At 31.9% G+C, this 22,725-nt stretch overlaps 1 protein-coding gene across 8 annotated transcripts in view; it reads right to left on the bottom strand.

The window, feature by feature from the left end:
- The window catches only part of RBM26 (RNA binding motif protein 26), an 86,931-nt gene that overhangs the window by 28,573 nt on the left and 35,633 nt on the right, over positions 1-22,725 (bottom strand). For 6 of the 8 annotated variants that reach the window (XM_081283111.1, XM_081283112.1, XM_081283107.1 and 3 more), the window contains exons 10-19: positions 20,176-20,287; positions 18,955-19,114; positions 16,058-16,222; positions 15,446-15,577; positions 14,322-14,393; positions 7,735-7,860; positions 7,214-7,288; positions 5,720-5,887; positions 4,215-4,319; positions 818-1,018 (exon numbers count right to left, since the gene is read on the bottom strand). In XM_081283111.1, coding sequence (XP_081139237.1) covers positions 818-1,018; positions 4,215-4,319; positions 5,720-5,887; positions 7,214-7,288; positions 7,735-7,860; positions 14,322-14,393; positions 15,446-15,577; positions 16,058-16,222; positions 18,955-19,114; positions 20,176-20,287 — 1,316 coding nt within the window. The remainder of the gene's footprint in view (positions 1-817; positions 1,019-4,214; positions 4,320-5,719; positions 5,888-7,213; positions 7,289-7,734; positions 7,861-14,321; positions 14,394-15,445; positions 15,578-16,057; positions 16,223-18,954; positions 19,115-20,175; positions 20,288-22,725) is intronic. The other 2 variants (XM_081283113.1, XM_081283114.1) reach the window with 1 other exon arrangement.

Genomic DNA, 22,725 nt, shown 5'->3' with positions numbered 1-22,725 from the left:
GTGTTTAATAAATTGCCTGAATCTATATTATGTTCACACTTTAAGTGGTTTATATTAATCAATACATATAAAATCCTTGAGGATAAGCACTGGTTACCCTATAATGCTTAGTAAAACTGATGTTTAGTAAATAATTATTGGGATACCACTAAGAATCACAATATTTAAGATTAAGCAGCACAAAGGTGGGTAAATCTCCATTCTACACGAGACTAATGAATTCCAGAAAGTTTAAGTTAAATAAAGGATTAGCAGGGACTAGAATCTCCTTTTCCTTTCTTTTAATTTATCTATTACCATTGTATAAAACTCTTTAAGTAACTAAGGAAATTTAAGATCATATCAAAATTTTGCCTCTTTCAATTCTTACTAGTTTGATCAAGAATACAATATTAACAAAGAAAATTCCATTCAGAAAAAAATTTGCTATGGCCCATGTAACATGTTAAATTTTCCTTGTAAGTAAATATCAAAACTAAATTACAGGGCCTGGTGCGGCAGAACATGAAGAATAATTGAACAAACAAAACAAACTATAGGATGTTTTTGTCTCAAACAACAAAGTTTACATCATTCATTTCATAACACCTGAAGTCCTCCTAATGTAAGAATTTTAACATTCCTTCAAGATAATTTAAAAATACTAGAGTTCCCATTTTATAAATAATTAACAAAAGTATTATGGATTTAATCAAATCCTTGTTCAGATCAACTAGTTTAAATTAGTCGTGTCATTTTCATAATTTTTTATTTAATTTTATCGATTATCTACAATGATGATTATCAGTAACTGTTCTCTTGGGTAGTAAAATAGTACCGCAAAATGAGGAAGAAGATCTTCTCTATCACTCTCTGTAAATGCTGAAATCTCCAATGCTCTTGGACGATGATCCACCACAGCATGACCAGGCACACCTCGTCCACGACCTCGACCCCTGCCTCGGCCATGAGTGGCACCTCGACCTCTTGAATGAATTCCTCTACCCCGACCAGATGAAAGAATCCCTCGTTTCGCAGCCTACAAGAGATCAGACGCTCAGGTTAAACAATGCAGTCGGAACACATTGAATATGTTTTATCTAAAATGTCTGGGATCGAAAACATTTCAGATTTCAGAGTTTATCAAATTTTGAAATATTTGCATAGACTAACACAAATCCAAAACTTTCCATTTTGGAGCATTTGGGGTTTCAGATTAGAAACACTCAACCTATCTTAACATAAGCCAAGTATTATACTCTGGCAGATGAACCAAACTTTTATGTAACTTGACATCATATTCAAATAATGTCCTATAAAAGGATCACATAATTTAAATTAGGGTTTTAAATTGAAACTTTTAGGGTAGTAAGTGAATTTAGATAACAAAATAATATTAAAGGTTCTGAAATTACTAAATGTGCCTCTTTTTACTAAATTCTTGCTAAACTGTCACAATATGGTACAAAAAGATCAGCAATTTGGGATTTCTTAAATGGCATACAGTGTTGAAGATTACTTCAAAAGTCAGGTTAATACACAGACACATAATATCCACATACACAATAAATACATTTTCAATATAACATTCTATTTCTTAACCTGTTGTCTCAATGGGTCAATTACTAACGGATCAGTTAGGTATAGTTATCTCAAAATCATAATTTTGATCACTTATTACTGACATCATTATAGGGCCAAGGTATTATACTAATTAATATTCTACCATAACACTCTATATGAGTAGTGTATTATTTCTTCATTCCAGAAATATTTACCAACCACTTGCACTATGCAAGTCCTTATCCTCAACAAGCTCAAAACTTAAGAGGGATAAAGAGACATCAAACAACTATGTTATCTAGTTATATTAATGAAAAGTGACTTAAAAAGTGATGAAGTACTTTAAATATTTGAACAGAACTTTAAAGATCTGCAGTGAGCAACCACCTATGATGAAGTTTCTTGAAGGTGATTTTTAATTCCCTGCTTTATCCTCAGCACCTTCAACAGTAGCTGGCAGATTGTACTTAATATTTGTTCAATGAATCAAAAAAAAAAAAAATGCAAGTGCGACACAGGAGTTTCAATATAAGAAAAGGCACCAAAGCTGAAAGGAACACTGTTTTCCAAATAGATAAAATTCAGTGCAGCTGCATCTAGGGATCAGGATCAGGTAAATTAGGGATCAGGTTAAGGAGTTTTATTTTTATCTCAGACCATAAAAATCTATTAAGAATTTAAGCAGTAAAATAGAGTAATGTAATCAATTCAGCATTAAAAATGAAATTATAGCTAGATTTTTAGGAATACAGTAGAAGAAAGAATGAGCTGGGAAATCAGTATGTCACTATAGTAGTATCAGCAAGGAAGAGAGAGAAGAATAAATATTTAAATATGGAAGTAAAACTGGATAATTAAATGGATATGGACATTGAAGGAAAGGGAGGAATCAATCAAGACTCCTATACTTCTAATTTGGGTAACTGTATAAATGGGGTTTAGGAGCAAGAGAAGCACAATTCTAAATTTACTGATGAGGATATTAGACATCCAAATGGAAATGACAAGCAGGCACAACTGTCAAACCTCTATTAGTGTAAATATTTTAGTTTCTTCATCTCAAGGCAGTTAATCTTAACATTAGCCAAAATAATCATCTAAAATTCAAATAATGTTAAGTGATGTAAGTAAGTCATGCATAGAAAGACAAATATAGTATAATTTCATTTATATATAGCATCTAAAAAACCCCCCCAAACTCATAAAAGCAGAACCATGGTTAACCAAAGCCTATAGTGGCATGGAGAATGGGGAGATGTTGATCAAAGGGTACAAAGTTTCAGTTAGACAGGAAGAAGTTGTTTTGAGTATCTTGCACAGCATGGTGACTATAATTGATGATAATGTATTATATACTTCTAAGAACAGATTTTAAATGTTCTATTTTCCTAAAAAAAGTATGCGAGGTGATAGATGTTACAGCAATATCCTAAAGTATGCTCCAAGGAATACATCTCAAGATGCTCCTTGAAAAATAAATTTGAGTAAACATGAATTTTTAATTGTATTTCAAGATTCACAAATTAAAAGCCTCTAAGAAACCATATAGTCAGGTTAATACATTCATGCCACCAACACTAGCATGAAAGGGGACAACACAATTTCTATAACATATAATATTTTTAACATACAACTTATTTAAAATTATCCTGGGTAGGACATGATCAAGTCCCTAGAGAATGCAAATGTCTGCATGTTTAAAACAATCCTATAGTTTCCTCCAACTCTTGACAAAATATGGCTTTTAAGACAACTCTGGTAGCTGCTGTAAGTCTTTAATACCTACACAGTAGTACTCAATAGATTTCTACTACACTGAAACAAATATAAAAACAAAACAAAAGTGACGACATTGCCAAGAAACTGAAAACATCATTATACTCAGATTAATCAAAATAATCTAAAACAAGAAAAATTTAAACTGTCAAATGATGAAAATAAACCTGTAAATAACATATTAATGACTCTTTCCATACATTAGAATGTAATTCTAGTTTTTAAACATTTCTGGGGAAAACATTAAAACTTATTATGTCATATAATTGCGATCAATTTTGCTAGGGGTTTTTCAAAACAAACCATATAATTGGGCTGAGGATGTAGCTCAGTGGTAGAGTGCTTGCCCAGCATGTGCAAGGCCCTGGGTTTAATCCCCAGTAGCCCCCACTCCAAAAAATAACCCTATGTAACTTTATTACAAGAAAGTGTAACTTTATTACAAGAAAGTGTAAAACATCTTTAAAAACATCCACAGCACCATCTATAGGCAAAACTTAAGCAAGCATGTTTTTCAGTACAATTCTACCACTAAAAGTAGGACCTTTAGAGCAAGTTAATATGCCTATATATAAAAGAATATCTCCACAAGAATGTCTGAAAAGCCTTTAATAGTTCTTAGTCCTAGGGAAAAAGAAAGACCAAAAAGAAATACAATTCACTAGAAATGAAGAAATCTGAGCATATAGGTAGAACCACTGCCTCACCTCGTTAAATAACATTTTTCTATAATACTTTTGAAAAAACCTGTTGTCCTCTTTCCTCTCCATTTTAATATACCAACACATATGGCAGTCAATAATTGTTGACTAGATGAAGGACATATTATTTTCAGTTAACCACTACAACTACATCTGCTTATTTTAAGTACACTGTGTAGCTGTGATAAAACATACTTCCAGCTGTAATTCTGTATACTTTCTCCTAAGTTCAGTGACTTCTTCCCCAGCTTGCATCTTCTTATATAAATCCAATTCTGTGTCAAGTAATTCTTTCTGCATCTAAAAAAATAAATATTTTTAGTTAATAACTAATATCCTGCATGTATACTAAACTTTAAAAAAAACAAACAAACAATGAACTTCTACATATTTTCCATTTAATCCATACATTTCTTTCCTGTCTCTATCACTAATACTCCAGTCCAAGCCATGGACCACCTCTGGTTAAAAATACTGCAAGGGTTTCCTCACTTGTTGCTAATTCTACAAATTTCCCTACAATTAACTTTCTGTACTACAGCCAGAGTGAGATTTCTATGGATTGATATGTAGTATTTTCAGAAAGTAACTGTAAAACAAACAAACAAAAAAAAGTCAAGGTGCTAATAAACAATATATAGTATGCTTTTATGTAGGTAAGAATACACACACACACACACGTTTGGGTGTTTTAGACACAAACACATACATGTAGGGGTAGAGGTGTGTGTGTATTTTATGTGTTAGAAGAATAAACCAGAAATGAATGATATTGCTAGGAATGGGTCTTCTATGTGTACCTTTCTATGCAGTTTGGCTTCTGAACAATGTCACTCGTTTACTTGTTAAAAAATAATACTAAATCAAAAAGAATAGGGCCAGGGAGAGGGGATCCAAAACTAAATAAAATCAGAAATAAACCTGTCAAATTCACAACACAGTATATACAAGGAAGAAAAGTAAACTAGACCATACTTCTAATGCTACCCTGAGTAGAATACATAGATTTTGCAAAGAAAGCAAACATATTCAAAATTTTATATTAATTAAGTTAGTTGTTGGAAGTATTATTGTTGTAACAATTTTGGAACTGTTTTGAATGTATTACAGATTCAGAACTGTCAATGAACATTAAATTAGTATAATAACACCAAGTCATCACTATAAAAATAGGGGATAAAATATAGAAAATGAAAAAGGGAACCATGTGGTGTTGGATTAGAAATACCAGTATGATGATTGTAGACATATATATACTACACACATACCAAATATAAATACTTTAATCAAATCTTGCTCACTGAATTTTCCCCTTTCCAATCAATCCATTCTGTATGGTATTGATAGAATGTTACTTCTCTGTCATTAACCTTTTATATCACCAACTACTTATAATATAAAACTCAAACTCCTTAGTCAATCAATCAAGTAAATATATTATTTTGTCCTCAAGCTAACTTTTCCATAATTATTTTCCTAATTACTGACTTTCCAACTAAAATGCTAAAGGATTCAAAAGATCAGTTGAGTTTACTTATTTGTATTTATTTACTTATTATTGGTGGAGTGGGAGAGAATGTTACATATAATGATCAGATAGATTCTGAACAACGGATAGTACCTAAAAATAAAACAGAATCTTGATATGTTTAATGTTTTTTAATAAACAGTAATATGAATAGTACATACAAATTAAATACCTGAGTCTTGGTTTTTATACTTTTTGGAAGACAACGTCCAGGAGAAGTAGCTTTCACCTCATCTTTCAACTTGGTAATATTTTTTGTCAAAACCTCTAAAGTCTTCATTATTTCTGCTTTATCTTCAGATTTCATTGCTTTATTTTTCTCTAACTTTGAAATTAACATCTGCCAAATTTTTAAACAGAAAAATCTTAGAATATTTGCTCCTACTACTATTTGTAAACAAATACAGCAAAGTAAATATAAAAATAAATACTAATATTCTTAATTTAGTATTCATGACTAAGCTAACAACTACCAAGTATCTAAAGAATGATTTGGTGATGCTAACTGTATCTCCATTCAAGTCTTACTACTGGTTTACCTTGTAAAGAAATTTATTACTGTTTGGCTCTCTTAAAACATATGTTCAAAGCATACAACCAAAAAAAAAAAAAAAAATTTAATTCAAATCCCGGAAAAGTTTTCAACTTGAAATAGATAGTATAAATTTCATTTTCTCATTCATTTGTTATTATGCTTCTTCAAATATTCTCACTCTAAATATAGTCGGCGAGCTGGGGGGGGGAGGCAGAAAATGTATAATATGGCCCCTTTCATATATAGAAAAACTAGGTACAACGTACAATTACTTTTCTTTGCCATAGGGAACAATAATCAGTTACCCTGAGAATGATATCCTTAATATGGAAAGGAAATAAGACGACAAGCAAAATAATATGGGGTGAAAGAAACCGCACAGTATTGCAAGTTCTATGAGTTAAGATGGCTTTAGTTTTTAATGTAAAGCACTGTGATTTCTCTTTATAAGGTATACCCAAACTTAAATTAATAAAGACATACATTTCTAATTAAAATGTGGTTTCTATATTTTCAAATGTCCTATAGCAACCTACACATAATCAAGAACTGACACTAAATAAATGTTACAAATCAGAGAAAAACTGCCCCCCAAAATGAGCAAAATGAATTCAATAACATTTAATCTAATACATCCAAAATGGTAAATTTCGGTAAAAATTTAGAGACATCATCAAATTTTTTTCTTCTACATCTTTGAAATTTGATGTGTATTCTACACTTAGATTACACTCAATTGTTAGATGTGGCTACTGCACAACACAACACAGGACTAAGAGATCCCAAGCCAGTAAAAAGGGGTACAAATCAACACTGAAATAAAGCTTTCATTTCATTAACTTTTGATCAACCTACTGTGCAGTAACACAGATGAATGAATACTATATTGTTTTAACTTCATGTTGATAACCATAGTTCTGTTTAACCCACACCCATCTTTCAATGTCTACTCTTCATCCTCAACAAACTATTAATAATATTGATGGGACAAAATCATTACAGCTATTTCATTTTTATCATTAACAATTATAATCTGTTTCTCAGGACTAGTTAAATAGTATTAAGATAAAATTCACAAAAAAACATAACATTTGTAAATACATTTTACCAAATCTAACTTTAGCATTTTACCTTCTGTGTTTCAATGTGCTTTTCTAAAATTTCTTGTTTCCTTTTCCTGACGTCCTGCTGCAGTTTCAGTGCCTCCTAGAGTCAGGTATCAAAGATATCATTAGAATATTATTAATGTGATAAAATAATTCAAGAGGAGAAAAGTGTTTATAATTGTAAAAGATTGGCAACAAAAATTATATGCAAAATTTGGCTATGTAAAACTTCTATGTGCAAATTTCAAAGATTGTAGCTTAGCGGTAGAGTGCTCGCCTAGCATGTGCAGGGCCCTGTGTTTGATCCTCAGCACCACATATAAATAAATGAATGGAATGAAGGTATTGTGTCCAACTATGACTAAAAAAAATAAATAAATATATTAAAAAAGATCAATTAGGAACCTTCTATTAAGAGACAATTTAATATTCACTGCTACACTATAGAACACAGAAGTTCAGCCACAGACAACATACATCTTTTAATATTATTTTGTGACACTTTTCTTATATGCAAATTTTGTTCACTATACTAGATGTACTTACCTGTTTTTTTTTCTGTGCTTCATTATTATCAACTGCAGGGGTGGAAACAAGTAAGGCTTTTTGTGCAGCCTTCAAAGCAGCTGGATTATACACCGTTTTTGTTAGGCCAGTAGATGTAGACAATACCTACCAATACAAATTCAATTTCTTAAAAAAAAAAAAGTGTAAATCCTTAATAATTTCCTAGGTTCTACCCTCTATGAAACTCAGCTTTAATTTCTAATAAAATGTAGCAAAATTAAACTAGATGCATTATATACTTATAATAACTAAGTCACATTTGATGATCTGAAAGGAAGAGTATGAATGAAGAATAAGCCCTAAATAAAAATATTTTCAAATTACCAAATACTTCTAGGGCAAGACAAACATACAAAAATATCAAATCAAGAACAACCACTGCCATTACCATATTGCTCAGAAAATACTAATTGTAGAATACATTAACTACTATCTATAGTGACTAAAGCAAAAATAACACAAAAGCATGGCACAGGAAAAAAACCTTATGTTGTTCATCAATAATTTAACACAATCATTTGCAATTTGCAGCTCTGAAATAAATGTATTCATTCTCCATTTCTTTGCTAGCAATATTCTCACTGCTTAAACTTATTTTCTTTAAACACAATTTAGGTTCAGCACAACACAATCAAGATGTTCAAAAAGTCCTGATCATTTCTCTTTATATGAAATTTTATACCTCCAGCTATCAGGTAAAAATACTACAAGGTACTTTTACCTAGCATTGGACTCAGTAAAAATGACTTGATAATATGTTGATGTGTCTTTCTTCTAGTCTATACTGTAAAGGCCTTGAAACAAATATCATGTCTTTCTCCTCTTTGTCCCTGTAGTACCTAAGTCTTAGTCATCAACTCATGAATGGTGAGGCCGACCATGGCTAAGATGAGACACCTTTTGGGGCCTTAGGGCACTCATTTATAAAATGAAAAGGTTCAATTTGATCGTATCTAAAGTCTTTACAAATCTCAAAATTTTCTCCTTGAAGAAGAATTTTTTTCTTCGTATATTGCTATATCTTCTAGATACAGACATTATCACAACAGTGCCAGGGCACATGGTAAATACTCAAAACATTTTTGCACCCAACTAAACTGACATAGGTCAAAGAGCACAACCTTTTCCACAACAGGGTTAATTCAAAATAATAACAGTGTTTAGGCTACATTTTTCTTTCTTTCAAAAGCAAAACAGTTAAAAGTTCCCTGGAGTGGTTCTAAGGAAAGAGCCTAGGGATCCCCTCAGGTAGATCTACAACTGCTACAAAAAATAAACATAAAATCAAGTGTATGAACACTGTAAGTTTCCAGAGGAAAAAATATTGCTTATTTTAAAGTCTTAAAGGAATTCATGACCTAAAAAAGATTAAGCCATATACTCAAAGGGAAGAGTATCACTGAGAAAAATCATCCTACTTTTTAGCTACCAAAACATTAACATGTGGGTATATCAGAGAAGTAGCAGCAAACTGGAGACCATTTTCTAATCTATTATCATAAAGATTAGAAACTCATCACTATTCTAAGTGTATAAGAAAGTCTAATAAGCCTCTCAAATAAAAATGAAATATAATTACTCTAACTCTATATAGCATAATTTTTGTCAATTAAAGTTCTTAATGTTTAATATACCAAAATCTGATTGGTAATTTTCTTCAATCATTAAAACTAATACTCAGATGTTACAAAAGAACATAAAACAGAGTTAACCTCTTTAGTTTGTAGTCTAACTTTGATGACCATTCTCTATAACTTTGGAGAAAAATTTCTTCCCTGCTATCTTACCACACCAAACAATGCCAAACTCCCTGATTATACAAAGGAGAGACAATAACTTGGTAAGGGGAGAAACATAAGATAATATGCTGAAAACAGAGTCTAATCAAGTATATCTTTCTTTCTTTATGAAGAATACATAACAAGTTGAAAAGTTGTGACCAAAGATTTCTAAGTAAATTGGAAACATTAAATATCATAACCTCATTTTCTAGGGTCAAATGTTCACCTCATGCCAAAACCAGTGAGAAACCTCAAAGCAAGGAAATCCATGTAATAAATTTTATCTAGCATTTCTTTAACTTCAGTGAACAGGAAATACTTCTTTTCAAAGTGTCCTTAGCATATGATATCAGACTAAAGAGTGTTGCTTCAAAGTGAATAAAAGTATCTGACAAGAACCAGAAGACTACTAATAAAGGAATCTTCTTATTTACCTAGAAGCAGTCCTAATTGCTTTGTTTCATCCAGTAACTTCCTTCTCTAAAAATATGATATCTGAAAATGTATTTCAATGAGCACAAGACTCAAGCACTCTAAGATATATGAGGTAAAGTGCTTTCTACTGTCATATATCACTAAAAAACTGTAAAGTGCAACCCAATAGCAGAGGTATTAAAAGGTAAAAAATGTGGCATAGAAATAATGAATTATGATTTAAACACGGTTCCCTAACTGAATCTATTTGAATCTAGAGTTTAGATAGTAAGATATCTATATTTTCAAAAGATAAAATCATAAATAATGGCCTTTCCAAACAACCACACTGTAATGGTTTAGATATAAAGTATTAAGTATGCCCTAAAAGCTCATGTGTGAGACATATAGAAGTGAAATAATTGGGTTACAAGACCCTTAACTCAATCAGTGTGTTAATCCCAATACCTATTAACTGGGTGGTAACTGCAAGCAAGTAGGCTGGATCATTGGGGGTGTCCTTTGGAGTATATATTTTGTCCTTGGAGAGTGGAGCTCTCTCTGCTTCCTGGATGCCATGTTCCCAGATGCTTTCCTCAAATACTCTTCTTTAATATTTTTAAAGTTATTTTTAATTGACAGACACTGAATACATATATTGTGTACATTTTTTAAAATATGTATCTTGTAAAGTGGCTCAACTGAGCTAATTGCATTGCTTACATATTTTGCAATAAGAACACTTAAAATCTAATTCTCAGCAATTTGAATATAATACAGTTAACTACAATCACTATGTTATACTTATCTTTTGAACTTACTCATCCTATCTGACATTTTATATCCTTTGACCAACATCTCCTCAACTCCCAACTCCAAGGTAAATCACCACCCTTTTTGAGTTCAACTATTTTATATCCCATATATCAAAAGGATTAAAAGAAGCAAAAGGCTTAACAATTTTACAAGGAAGTACTTTAATAAATATCAAAGAAAAATATATATATAGTCAATAGTCGATTTTTGCTACAATAGCTTATTTCCCAGAAAGTTCAAATATTTCCAAATAAATCATATTTTCCTGTAAGAAAAAATAATCCAGGTAATTATCCTAAAAAGGATGATGCACTAAAAAATTAAAATTAAAAATTGCCAGTAATGGTTATGAAAGGAAAAAAACCCAACAAAACATAAATCTCCCTAATCTTTTCACTTAAAGTAGGAAAACTATATTAAAAATAATCAAATTTAAAAATCAAAGGGTCACCAGGCACAGTGGCGCACACCTGTAATCCCAGAGGCTCAGGAGGCTGAGGCAGGAGGATTGCAAATTCAAAGACAGCCTCAGCAATTTAGCAAGGCACTTAGCAACTCAGCAAGACCCTGTCTCTAAAAAAAACACATTTAAAAAGGGATGGGGATGTGGCTCCATAGTTAGGCACACCTGGGTTCAATCCCCAGCACAAAAAATAAATGAACGAATGAATGAATGAATAAATAAATAAATAAATAAATCGAAGGGTCATGAAAACAACTGAATTTTATAGTTAGGCATACAGAATAAAACTTTTTCACCATCACATATAATGCCAGTTACTACATCAAAAGCTGAACTCTTGCAATGTTCTTTCAATTATACTAGACAATTTTCCTTGATACTAATGTTAATGTATCACAATACAAAGGGATCAAGACTTATTTTTTGACTAAAAAATATACTACTAAACTTGGTATCATAAATTTAATATCTAAAACTTTAATTTGAACACTTTTAAGTTAAAAAAAAAACTAACAAGGATGGTATAAACACCCACCAACCTTTATTCTTCATAAGTCTCTGTAGACTAAGCAGAAATACTCAAACATCACTTCAATGATCAAATCTACTCAAATAATACTTAATACCATTTGCAATATCTTTATCAATTAGGTTTAAGTTTCCTCTCTCCCAGCCTTCTCACAAAAATGTAATCTTAGAATAAATAACAATTACTAAAGGATTAATGGTTATCATTTACAAGAAAGTTGTAAAAGTTTCATTTATATATTCATTCACTTTAACAATGACAGAGGATATTGTACAGATACTAGCTTTGAACTTTCTCCTGATTTCAATTTAGGAAAAAGAAATTAAAACCTTTTAAATAATATTCGATGATGGGAAACATTCTTCATCTTCCTAAGATTCTCTGGATCTTTGCCCTCTAAGGATTCTGAACCAAAACCCTCTATTGGGTAGAACAGAAACAACCAAGAATACGTAAAAATAAAATGTTATTCTGTAAATACATTCACTGAAGATGACTATATATGTTACATTCTTTTAAGTAACTGTTTTCCTTAAGATTTTTGTTATTAATAATTTTTTCCACAAATAGCCTATTCTCAATAGTGTTTTTTTTTTTTTTACAAATTCAATTAGTGGTTACTATATTAGTATAATATATATTAATATATACTCTCAAACCCAAACTTTATTCTACTGCTAAATGAAAGACCTTAAAAACTAAAGAAAACCACATCAAAGCACAATACTAAAATTTTGTGAAAGCTTAGTATAAACTTCAATTCCAGAGTCTAAATCTTGATATAAACAGATCCTGAATACAACTGGGCATTTAAATATCTCCAGAATTGCTCATCAATAAACAAGTATAGCAGATCTTACAGTGTGTTCTTTTCAATTCCTAATATACTTATTATCAAGCAGGATAAATCTAATCAAAGTAAACATTAATAGCATAGACCAAAATACACAAAAATGGAGAGGAGATACACCACATGGTGGTTTCATGGAAAATATTAGAAGAGATTTTTAATCTCTAAAGAACGAATAGAACTTAATTAGAAAGGGGGAAATGTAATCCAGAAAAATTACCACCAAAAAGGGGACGGGGGAGCAGGGAGGCAGAAAAGGGCAAGGTAAGTAGAAAAGTATTGCCCAGTGTAGAAAGGAAACCCTAGAACAAAATAGAACCACAATAACTGAAATATGGATGAGCTGTAAATCAAGTAAAGTAATTTTGCTGAGAAATTCAAAGTTTCTATAATGAATTAACATTCAGTCTGACAACAAAATGGTGACACATGTAAATAAAGAAGGGAAATTTCAAGATGCCAGCTCAGACACTACCATTAGAGGTCAGGGACTCTGTAGAGAAGAGAAAAAGAAATGAACTACAAATATGATTACATGAGTTTTGAGGAGTTTAGACTACACAGTTTAGAAAATGGAAGTATCACCTAGTAGGGAGTAGGAGAAGTTAATTTATATGGGAAATAGTTCATTTTAGGCATGTTATACCTGAAATAACAGTGAGATGCCCAAGAGGAAGGTCTGATGTATAGAATGATAATCAGATTTAAGTTTAACAAAGTAAATGAGGGAAATAGTATACTTAAGAATAAGTGATGACAGGTTAGCTATCTCACTGGATGTTTTGTTTACCTTACTGGATGTTTTTATTTACCTTTGATGTGAATTTCCTTTGTAATCTTCAGAATGGAAAGAGCCATGGACTAGAAATAGGAGACACAAATTCTAGTCTGGCTCAGCAACTAGATCAAACTATACAACCATTGTGCCTTGGTCTACTGGGGACTTAGGACTATTCAATTCTAATATTATGAGATTTCACATACCTCAAATAAAATAAAGACCAGGGCATTCACTCATACCTAAACAGAAAAAAATATATATCTACAGCAGACAGATCCATAAATGGTCTTAACATAATCTGGATTTAACTCCTCATTCAAAAAAAAAAAAAAAAAAAAAAAAAAAAGAACTAATGTATTGCAAGGCTATATCAATAGCTGTTCGTAATAAACTTTAAAAAATTACAATTATGCCATCCCTCATCCCTTCCTGTTTACAAAATAGTTTTAAAATAAATGATTTTATTTAATCCTCAGAAAACCCAGTGAGCAAGACGAATATTACCATCACCATTTTACCAATGAGTAAAAAGATTGAGAAAGGTTAAGAGCACTGCCCAACATCATGCAGTTAGTAAGTAAAGAGCCAGGGTTCAAACTCAGGTAAAATTCCTAGTTCATAGCTCTTACTATAAGGCTGCCAGAGTTTAACTAAAATGTATCGTGTCTCTAAAGAAAATAAATATAAAGAAAAAACTAACAAAAAGAATGGAGCAGATGGAAATAGAGAGGCAAGTATTAAAATGCTGATGCAAAAAGTAAAAAAACAGTAGGCTAATTTTTCATTTTCAGCAAATGGAAAGCAAAAAGGTAGGAATAAAAGATACAGATACTATTAAGAAGCAGTTTGGAACTATGAAAAAATTAAAAATTAAGATGCCACCTGAAAACATTTACAAAGCCAAGACAAACACATCATGCTATTCTTCTTACCTTTTCAGTTGCTGAAACAGATGGCTTTGATACAAAACCCAACCTGTCCTTCACAGATAACTTAGTTACATTCTAAAAAAATTAAAATGGACATATTCAGTGTTTCCCCAAACATATATAAGTCTGTTGGGATCTTGAACATTCTGGTTCTAATACATACTGAGTCTATGAGTATAGATACTAATCATAGAAACTGAGGCCTATTTAAAGGGGGGGGGTGGAGGGAAAAATATGTGTAGAAAAACAAAAGTAAACAGTATACAATATTAATCATGAAAAATTATGATGTAAAATAATGAAGTCTGAACCAGGTGGTTACTGAAGTCCCTTCCACTGACAGGGTTCCCTACGTTAACAAGTAGAAAGCACATTTTAAATTAGATTTGGATAATGAAAACGTATGCCTGCTTCTAAAGCTTAAAAATGTGTGTCCCATACTTAGCTAAAAGATGTCATCTATTAGCTAAGTAGGATACCACATCCTAACTCTATTTATATAGCAAATCCTGAAACATGGAGAAAAAGGAAAGCTAAGTTTCATAGACTGAGAATACAGAAACAAGAAAATTCCACTTAAGGAAGTGGCAAGGAAATGATATACGGAGAAGAGTATCCCAAAGTCAGGATTAAGTGATGCAAAGTTTTGAATGACCTGCTTTAGTATGTCAAACAGTATATCAAGCATACTTAACCTGAGGTATTAAAGCCTTCCCTTCCCAAAAGTTTTCAGTTCAATACAATTATCTCTGGAACAGGATTCTAATTAAGTAAAAAGATGATGGAAAAAATAAGATTAAGTGTACTAAATTTCACTCTTCAGGCAGTTTTGCAGTAATATATCCTTCACAAAGTGAAAAAGAAATCTTTCTAATCAACAAGTGTTAAATAAAGAGAAGAATTTAAGATACAAATACCAAATAGAAAAATAAAGACAGTGAAAATGTTATGGTAAAAACTTATAGGTGGGATTCTAATCTGTAAAGATCACATTTCTGTGTAAAACATATATAGCAACTATAATGCAAGTCACCGAGGGAAACTAATACTAGTTAATCTAATATTATAATAGATAATTTATTAGTAAATAATAGATTTATATTTGATAGATAAGACCTTCCATTTACCTGAGGAAGGTCTGAACTAGCACTCTGGGCTTCTGCTGGTTCAACAGTAGTTGAAGGTACCGGACCCAGTCGCTCTTTAACTGACTGTTTCACAACAGGCAAAATGGGCTGCTGGACTAAAGGTGGCATTACCTCAGAAGGAGAAAAAAAATTTAAACAAGCTGATTAGTTCAGGAGCTTGGAAAGTAAAACTTTGTTATAAAACTGTACTAGATTATCCATGCATAATAAGTTTTAAAAATGTAGCTTATAATCAAAACTCAAATGCCTTTCAATTTTCTTTATGCATGCACATTTTTTTTTCCATGAAATGACTTATAAACTACAGAAAGAAAATTTATGGAATACATATATAGCTACAATTTACTTAGTGCCACCTATCTGCCAGGACTGTTCCATCTTGTTCTCTAAACTAGGAATTAACTTCACAATTAAATGAAAGAATAGGCTAGAGTGATTAAGTAACTTTCTTTAGTCTATATAGTTAACAGTAGTAAAGTCAGGATCTCAACTCAAGTCCCTCCTGATTCATATATATACCTCTGTTCTTAGACAATATGTTAAGAACTCTTGGAAAAAAGCATTCAATTTCACACAAATCTCTCTCGTTACCTTTGGAGAAGTAGTTTGTAACTGCTGGGTGCTTCCTTCTCTGTGCCAATAAACCTTAATAAAGCGATTATTTAAAACTGCTTCTGTACTCGATATTGCTTTCTTTGCTTCTTCATATGTTGCAAATTGGATAAGGGCACCTTCAGGATCACCATTATATGCAACCTATGATTTAAAATGTTAAGAAAAGTGAATTTCTAAAGGAATCTGTTTCTTCATACAGCAAAATTCCTCAAGATGTCATACACTCTTCCTTCCAAGTAAGATGCCCATCTTTGTTTACCTTATATTTAAAGTATGACCATAGTCTACTTTTATTTCAGGAGAAATAGTAAATAGCCAAGGATTGTTAGTGCATTAAAAGAGACTCCTGTTTACCAGCAAAGCTGACTGCACAAATATTATATACAGATATACAGACCTTTAAACTATTTCTTTTTACCTCAAATTTTAATACAGACCAAGAGAAAAAATTTCTGTACATCAATGAATGTGATGGCAAAGACTACTTTGGAAGGGGTGATTTCCAACTAAATATCATAGAAAAAAACATCTGTACAATATTTCAAATCTGTAATTTTCACAATATTTCTAAGATCAGAAGAAAATAAAAAGACCTATATAACAGCACCATCAATCACATTTGACACATAGGAAACAGATTCAAAGAATGTTTCTAGAGATAGACTCATACAACTAATAAAAAAAAAAAAATCCAAGATTTTCACTCTCAATTTCCTATTCTTGCGTAATAGCAGTGTTTTCGAAAGTGTGGTATATAAGCCACAGGCAACAGCAGTAAAGGATCGAGATTAACAGCATGGTCTGAATCTCATTGCCTGGCTCGAATCCTGACTTGACTCTCACATAAGAGCAAGGAAGTCACTTAATCTTTCTGTGCCTCAGTGTCCTCTTCTATAAATAAGAATAACAATACCCACTTATTAGTGTTGTTTTAAGAATACAGCAATAACACATAAAAACAGAATACATATTCAATAAATATTAGCTAAAACTATAAAAATAATATTTTTATAATGTTATTTATTAGAATAACATCAATTTTTATTATGATAACAAGGGTACTTTTAATGATTTTGCAAAACATGTATTTTGTGAATCATAATAATGCAAGTACTATGAAGACACAGGAAAGGACCAACAAAAATAAGATATTAACCTCATTAGTAATTACATAAATACAAACAGAAACAATAGGGAGATACCATGTTTTGCTTTGAAACAATTTTTAAATTAATATTACCAGTGTAGTTAATTTTGTATATCTCAAAATTATCTGTTAAATGCATTCAACCACAGAAGTTTGTATGAAAAAAGGAATATTCTGAAAACTTTTTTATGTCTAGATATAAATGTGGTAGAGTAAACTGAACTGCCATAAAAAGATACTGAGATATTCCACAGTAAGTAAATAACTATAAATAACTACAGGGTAATATACATGCTATGGACCCATAAACATTTTTAAAATGTTTGCATGTACACAGCAATAAGTATATAAAAACAATCTAGAACAGCAAATGATAAATTATAACAATTATATTATTTTATATGGGTAGAGAAATGTGTGGAAAACATCAAGTTGAAAAGAAAACATTTCCTTAAAATTCTCCATTCATTTCTATTGCTCTACTCTAAACATTCATTTTTCCCCTCCATTACTTTTATACCTGTGCTTTATAAAAAAAGTTTCTAAAGATCAACTCAGAATGAGCTATATCCTCTAAAATTTATTTTATTAGATTATAAAACAATTAATTTAGTTGAAAAGTAGGCATAAGGGGGAAAACAACACTTTCAACATGTCACATAATTTAAATAATACTTAAAAATCTCCCAAGTTTTATATACCCAAGGACAAATTTTAAGTGACATCAAACATAACTTATATTGTTGTTTTTCTTAAAGAATGTTCAAAAGTTGTAGAGAAAAGTAGATGTTTAAATTAGTTACAAATTATGAGACATTGGTTCCCAAAATTAACTGTTAAGTGCATCCAATCACAGAAATTACAGAAATATATTTGACTGCTCAAATGATTTTACTGAAATGATTCTGACAATATGATCTTGAAAAACTCAGGAACTGAAAACTACTATATTATATTTTACTAGAGTGATTATTTAACTTTGTGTCATCCTTTATTAGGTAAAATATTTATACTAATATTATCAATCAAAACTCTTGCCCTCCAGCAACGAAGGAGACTGAGGAACTTAACTCAGTGAGGCCATATCTCAAAATAAAAAGTCCAAAAGGGCAGGAGATATAACTCAGTGTATAAATCAACAACTTATCAATCAATCAATCTTTTTTTTTTTTCCCCTAAAAGGTAGTTTCATTTCATGTCTGCTATGGTATGGATATGGGATGAGTGTGTCCCTTTAAGCATTCATGTGTTAGAAGCCTATATTCTTAGTGTAATGATGTTGGGACATAGTATAAACCTTTAAGAATTGGGGCCTTATGGGAGTTCTTTAGGTTATCAGGGGAACAGCACTTAGAAGGGTTAAGGAATTTGTTTAGATCTCTGAGCTCTCACAATAACAAGCACGACTGCATCACTTCATGTTTTGAGATGTAATCACTTCTCACATGTATTCCCATTTCGTAATACCATCCACCCTTAGGCCCTCATTAGAGGACAAGCCAATGGCACTACCTGATCTTTCGGCCCCCAAAACTAAGAGCTAAATATGCTTCTTTTGTTAGCCTGCATCAGGTATTTCACTACAGTAACTGAAAACAGACTATTATAATGCCCCAACTTTAGAATATTAACAAATTTCCATAATATTGCTTTATAAAAGTGGTTTTTCTTATTAAGGTTCCCAAATAATTAAGCAGGGACGAGAGAATCATTTTACAGCTCTTACCTGTAAGTTAACCAATGTTCCAAATCGACTAAAATGTTCATTAAGTTTGCTGATATTATTTAATTCTGGAGGAACTTTTCTAAGTTCAAGTTTGGTATTTTCATTTCCAAACTGAACCTTCTTCTGGAAGCCTGGGCTGTTTGTTCTATTAAAATTTGGCCTATAAACAAAAATCAAGTTGATCAACACATTTATAAATCCCAAGCCCTATCAAGTACAAAAGAATAAAGTTTTAAATATAAAACAAAAGTCCAAATTTTCCCCCAAACTGAAAATTAATAAAAACTGAAATAATTATCTTCCAAACAGCTTCTAAATTAATAGTGTTATCATCTTTCATGGTTCTGCTATTATAACACTGGTTACTTTTTCAAACTTCTGATCTGCTCTTATTTAACATGCTCTTATTTAACATTTAACTCATACCCCAATTTAGTCAGTTTTCACAGATAACTTTTGTTCCATTTCTGCCAAAGCTAGTTTACTGAAATGTATCCTATTTAAAAACTTCAGTTAAATTTTAAATTTGGTTATTATTGGTTATTGGTACAAATAATGATCACCTCAACCTCTTTCCAGGTTTGTTTTTTTAATGTACACACAATACACTTGACATTTGAAAAGGGGACAAAAGTGTGACCCAGAGTGTACTGTTGGCCTTAAATCACAGAAATAATCACAAAGCCAGAACTAGAAACTATGTATTTTTAAATATTAAAGCTCAAAAGCATGGTCCTCATCTCAGTTCATAAATGAAAATTTATAAATGACTCATGACACCCTCCCCAACATTCTGATTCCTGATACCTTTCTCTTAACCTTTCCTACCTCTTCAATCCTTTCTAGCTCTTAAAGAGAAATGGCCTATATGCTAAGATCTTTCCAGATTTAATCCATACCTTTTTTTCCTAATGATATGGTATTATGACCACCCTTCATATAGCTAGTATTAAAATACATGTCAAGTAAAGAGTAATCTCTCTTGGAGGAAGGGGAAGTAGACAGAAGAAAAAGCAATGTGGTTCTTAGCCACTATACTGCTTTTACAAGAAAATGCCTTTCTAGTACCAAACAATGAACTTTAAAATTTCTAGAAAAAAACTTTAAATTTTATTTGGGGATTTGCTTATAGGACAGAAAAAAATGTAACATATTGTGATACAGTAATAATCCCAAAAATCTGTGTACAATACAATTCTCCAATTTTTCCTGTCAGCTTACTTATCAAACCAAGTCTTCTTTGTAGGAACTCCAGGCTCTCCAGAACCTATGGTTCTTTTCCTTGATTCTGAATCCACTACTATCCTCATACTGCTTTTATTAGGAGGCTTTTCTGTGTTAAAAGAAAAGGAAAGAAAGTATAGATTAATATTTCATTTTTTTATAGCTACTTCCTTAAATTTATATTTAAAAAGTTCTGGCTTTTTGTCTGTGTGTGTGTGTGTGTGTGTGTGTGTGTGTGTGTGTGCGCGCGCGCACGTACAGGCACGAGAACATACTCAATAAAAAAGCCAAATAAAAATGTGATTTGTAAGCTACTTTTTTCCCTAAATGTTTTTATTACTGCCGTATAGTATACATAATAGTGGGGTGGGGTTCATTTTGGCATAATTATGTATGTATGTAATATACTTTGCTCCATTTCAGTCCCTAGTGCTTCCTCTTTCCCTCCTCTCACCTTCCTCTATTCCCCTTCTCTACTCTACTAATCTGTAGGCCACTTCATTAACAGTAAAACCCATGTCACCACTCCCATCTGCCTTCACTTTCACCACAATTCCATATAAAAATATACAAATAAATCACCTTGAAGCAGAAATTCAGTTTTAAAGTCAAATGCACAATCTAAGATTTTAATTTACCACTGACTGAATGACCTTTAGCAGAGCTGTGAATGAACTGAGCTGCCTATCTAAAGAGGAACATTAATATAATGAAAGTTGTCCCCACTTAAAAAGGAAAATATTTGAGACTGAAATATAGTGCAAAAGAGCTATAAATATCACCTATTTTCAATATTTTACACATTTCCTGCTAAAAGAGCCTTAGAACAAAACTGCCTTACTTTCTTCTAGTCTGTTCTAAGTGGACTTTTGGCTTCTAGATTTTTCTGGCTGTCAACTAATCTATACAGAAGGAGGCCCAAAATCAATACTCTAGAGCCCGATTGTTTTTCTTTTTATCTTCTACCTTTCTCCTGGCACTTCTCATCAACAGATAAACACTTAACACCACACCTCAAATTATTCCATTTTTACAAACAAAATCCTATAAAACAAATTTCCCCTTCAGCTACTTTCTCTTCTCTCTCTGTTAGTCCCTCCATATCTCATTCCCAGCCATTTCCTAAGAGAATTCTACTCTTGGCTAACTTCCTTACTACCTACTTTTCTCACTCACTAATCCTCTGAATGTTGACAGTTGCTTCCATTATTGCACTTAACTTGCTCATACTAAGATCAATGATGTCATAACTTGTTGCTTGGTCTATGAATACTTCTCAGTCTTCCTCTTACTTGACTTTTAAGGAGCACTTGCTGTTGTTGATCACCTTCCTCTCCTTAGATATTATCCTCACTGTATTTTCAGAAATTCCTACCCACTGCTTTTATCTTGTACCCTTTGGGCTTCATTTTCTTCAGTCCCTTATGTATCTTCCCCTATTTATTTGGTCTTTCTCCTCTCACTCTATGCAGTCTCTAGGACATCTTGTATCCATTACCATGGCTTCATTCATCTTTTTCAATGATTCTTGGGAGTAGGCTGTGTATGTGCGGCTGGCATGGGGATAGTTATCAGAAGCACAAAAAAGGGTTTTAGAACTTATATTCAGCCAAACTTGCAAACTTTGTTACAGCTTCTTTGATCTTCCCTTACCTTCACACTGTTACTAATATGACAGAAGAAAAGATTAAAAGCCAATGTACTACATATTTGTGACTTCAAACATCTTTATCTTCTAGTGAGCTATCTCTCATGGACCTCATACTTCTAAATCCTACCTCCTACTGGATATTTCTACTCAAATAACTGATGGGCACAATAATTAAAAACTTCCAAAACTAAATTTATCTTCCTACCAAATCCATTTTTCTCAGTGAATGATATTATCATTTGCCTAATTATCCAGGGCAGAAATCTGGTACCTAATTTTATCCTTTCCATTTGTTCTATGTTATACCCCCCACACAAGTCAGCAAGTTGTAAATGTCAATTCTATTAAACCTATTTTAGCAATTCTCACTGTTATTACCCTAACCCAGATACTATCACCTCTACTACAGAATTCTTTAAATGCCTCAACTGGCCTCTTGACTCCCTCCATATCTCTTTCTTCCTATTCCAAAAACAAATTCTTTCAGTTTCTCAAAAATATCATATAAACAGTGCACATTCTTTATCTATTTCTTTACTCTAGTTGATTTATCTTCCATCTCCACAGAAGATCAGGTGGAAATCTCTGACTTGCATTAATGATGGTCATAGTGCAAGCAGCAGTTTCTGCACCCACTAGAACATTGCCATGACCAATTCTGCAGTGAGATTTTTAGTATTATTCCTGTTTCCTATCTCCGGCTCACTGGCCCTTTTGGACAATCTTTGAGCTCTCCAATATTTGTTTTTTCACTTGAATTTGTTCTATATCTGAAAACTCACTAAAGGAGATGGTAGTGTTTTCCTTCCAGTAACTGAGATGGGTTTGTGCCAATTCACCTTTATTCTCACTCAGATTCCCTTTCATTAATATTTACTTAAAAGAAGGGTGTTAAA

Source organism: Spermophilus citellus, assembly GCF_964194105.1.
Source record: "Spermophilus citellus genome assembly, chromosome: 1".
NCBI classification, from domain to species: Eukaryota; Metazoa; Chordata; class Mammalia; order Rodentia; family Sciuridae; genus Spermophilus; species Spermophilus citellus.
The sequence above is the reverse complement of the archived record's forward strand: the minus strand, read 5'-3'. Positions and strand labels throughout refer to the sequence as shown.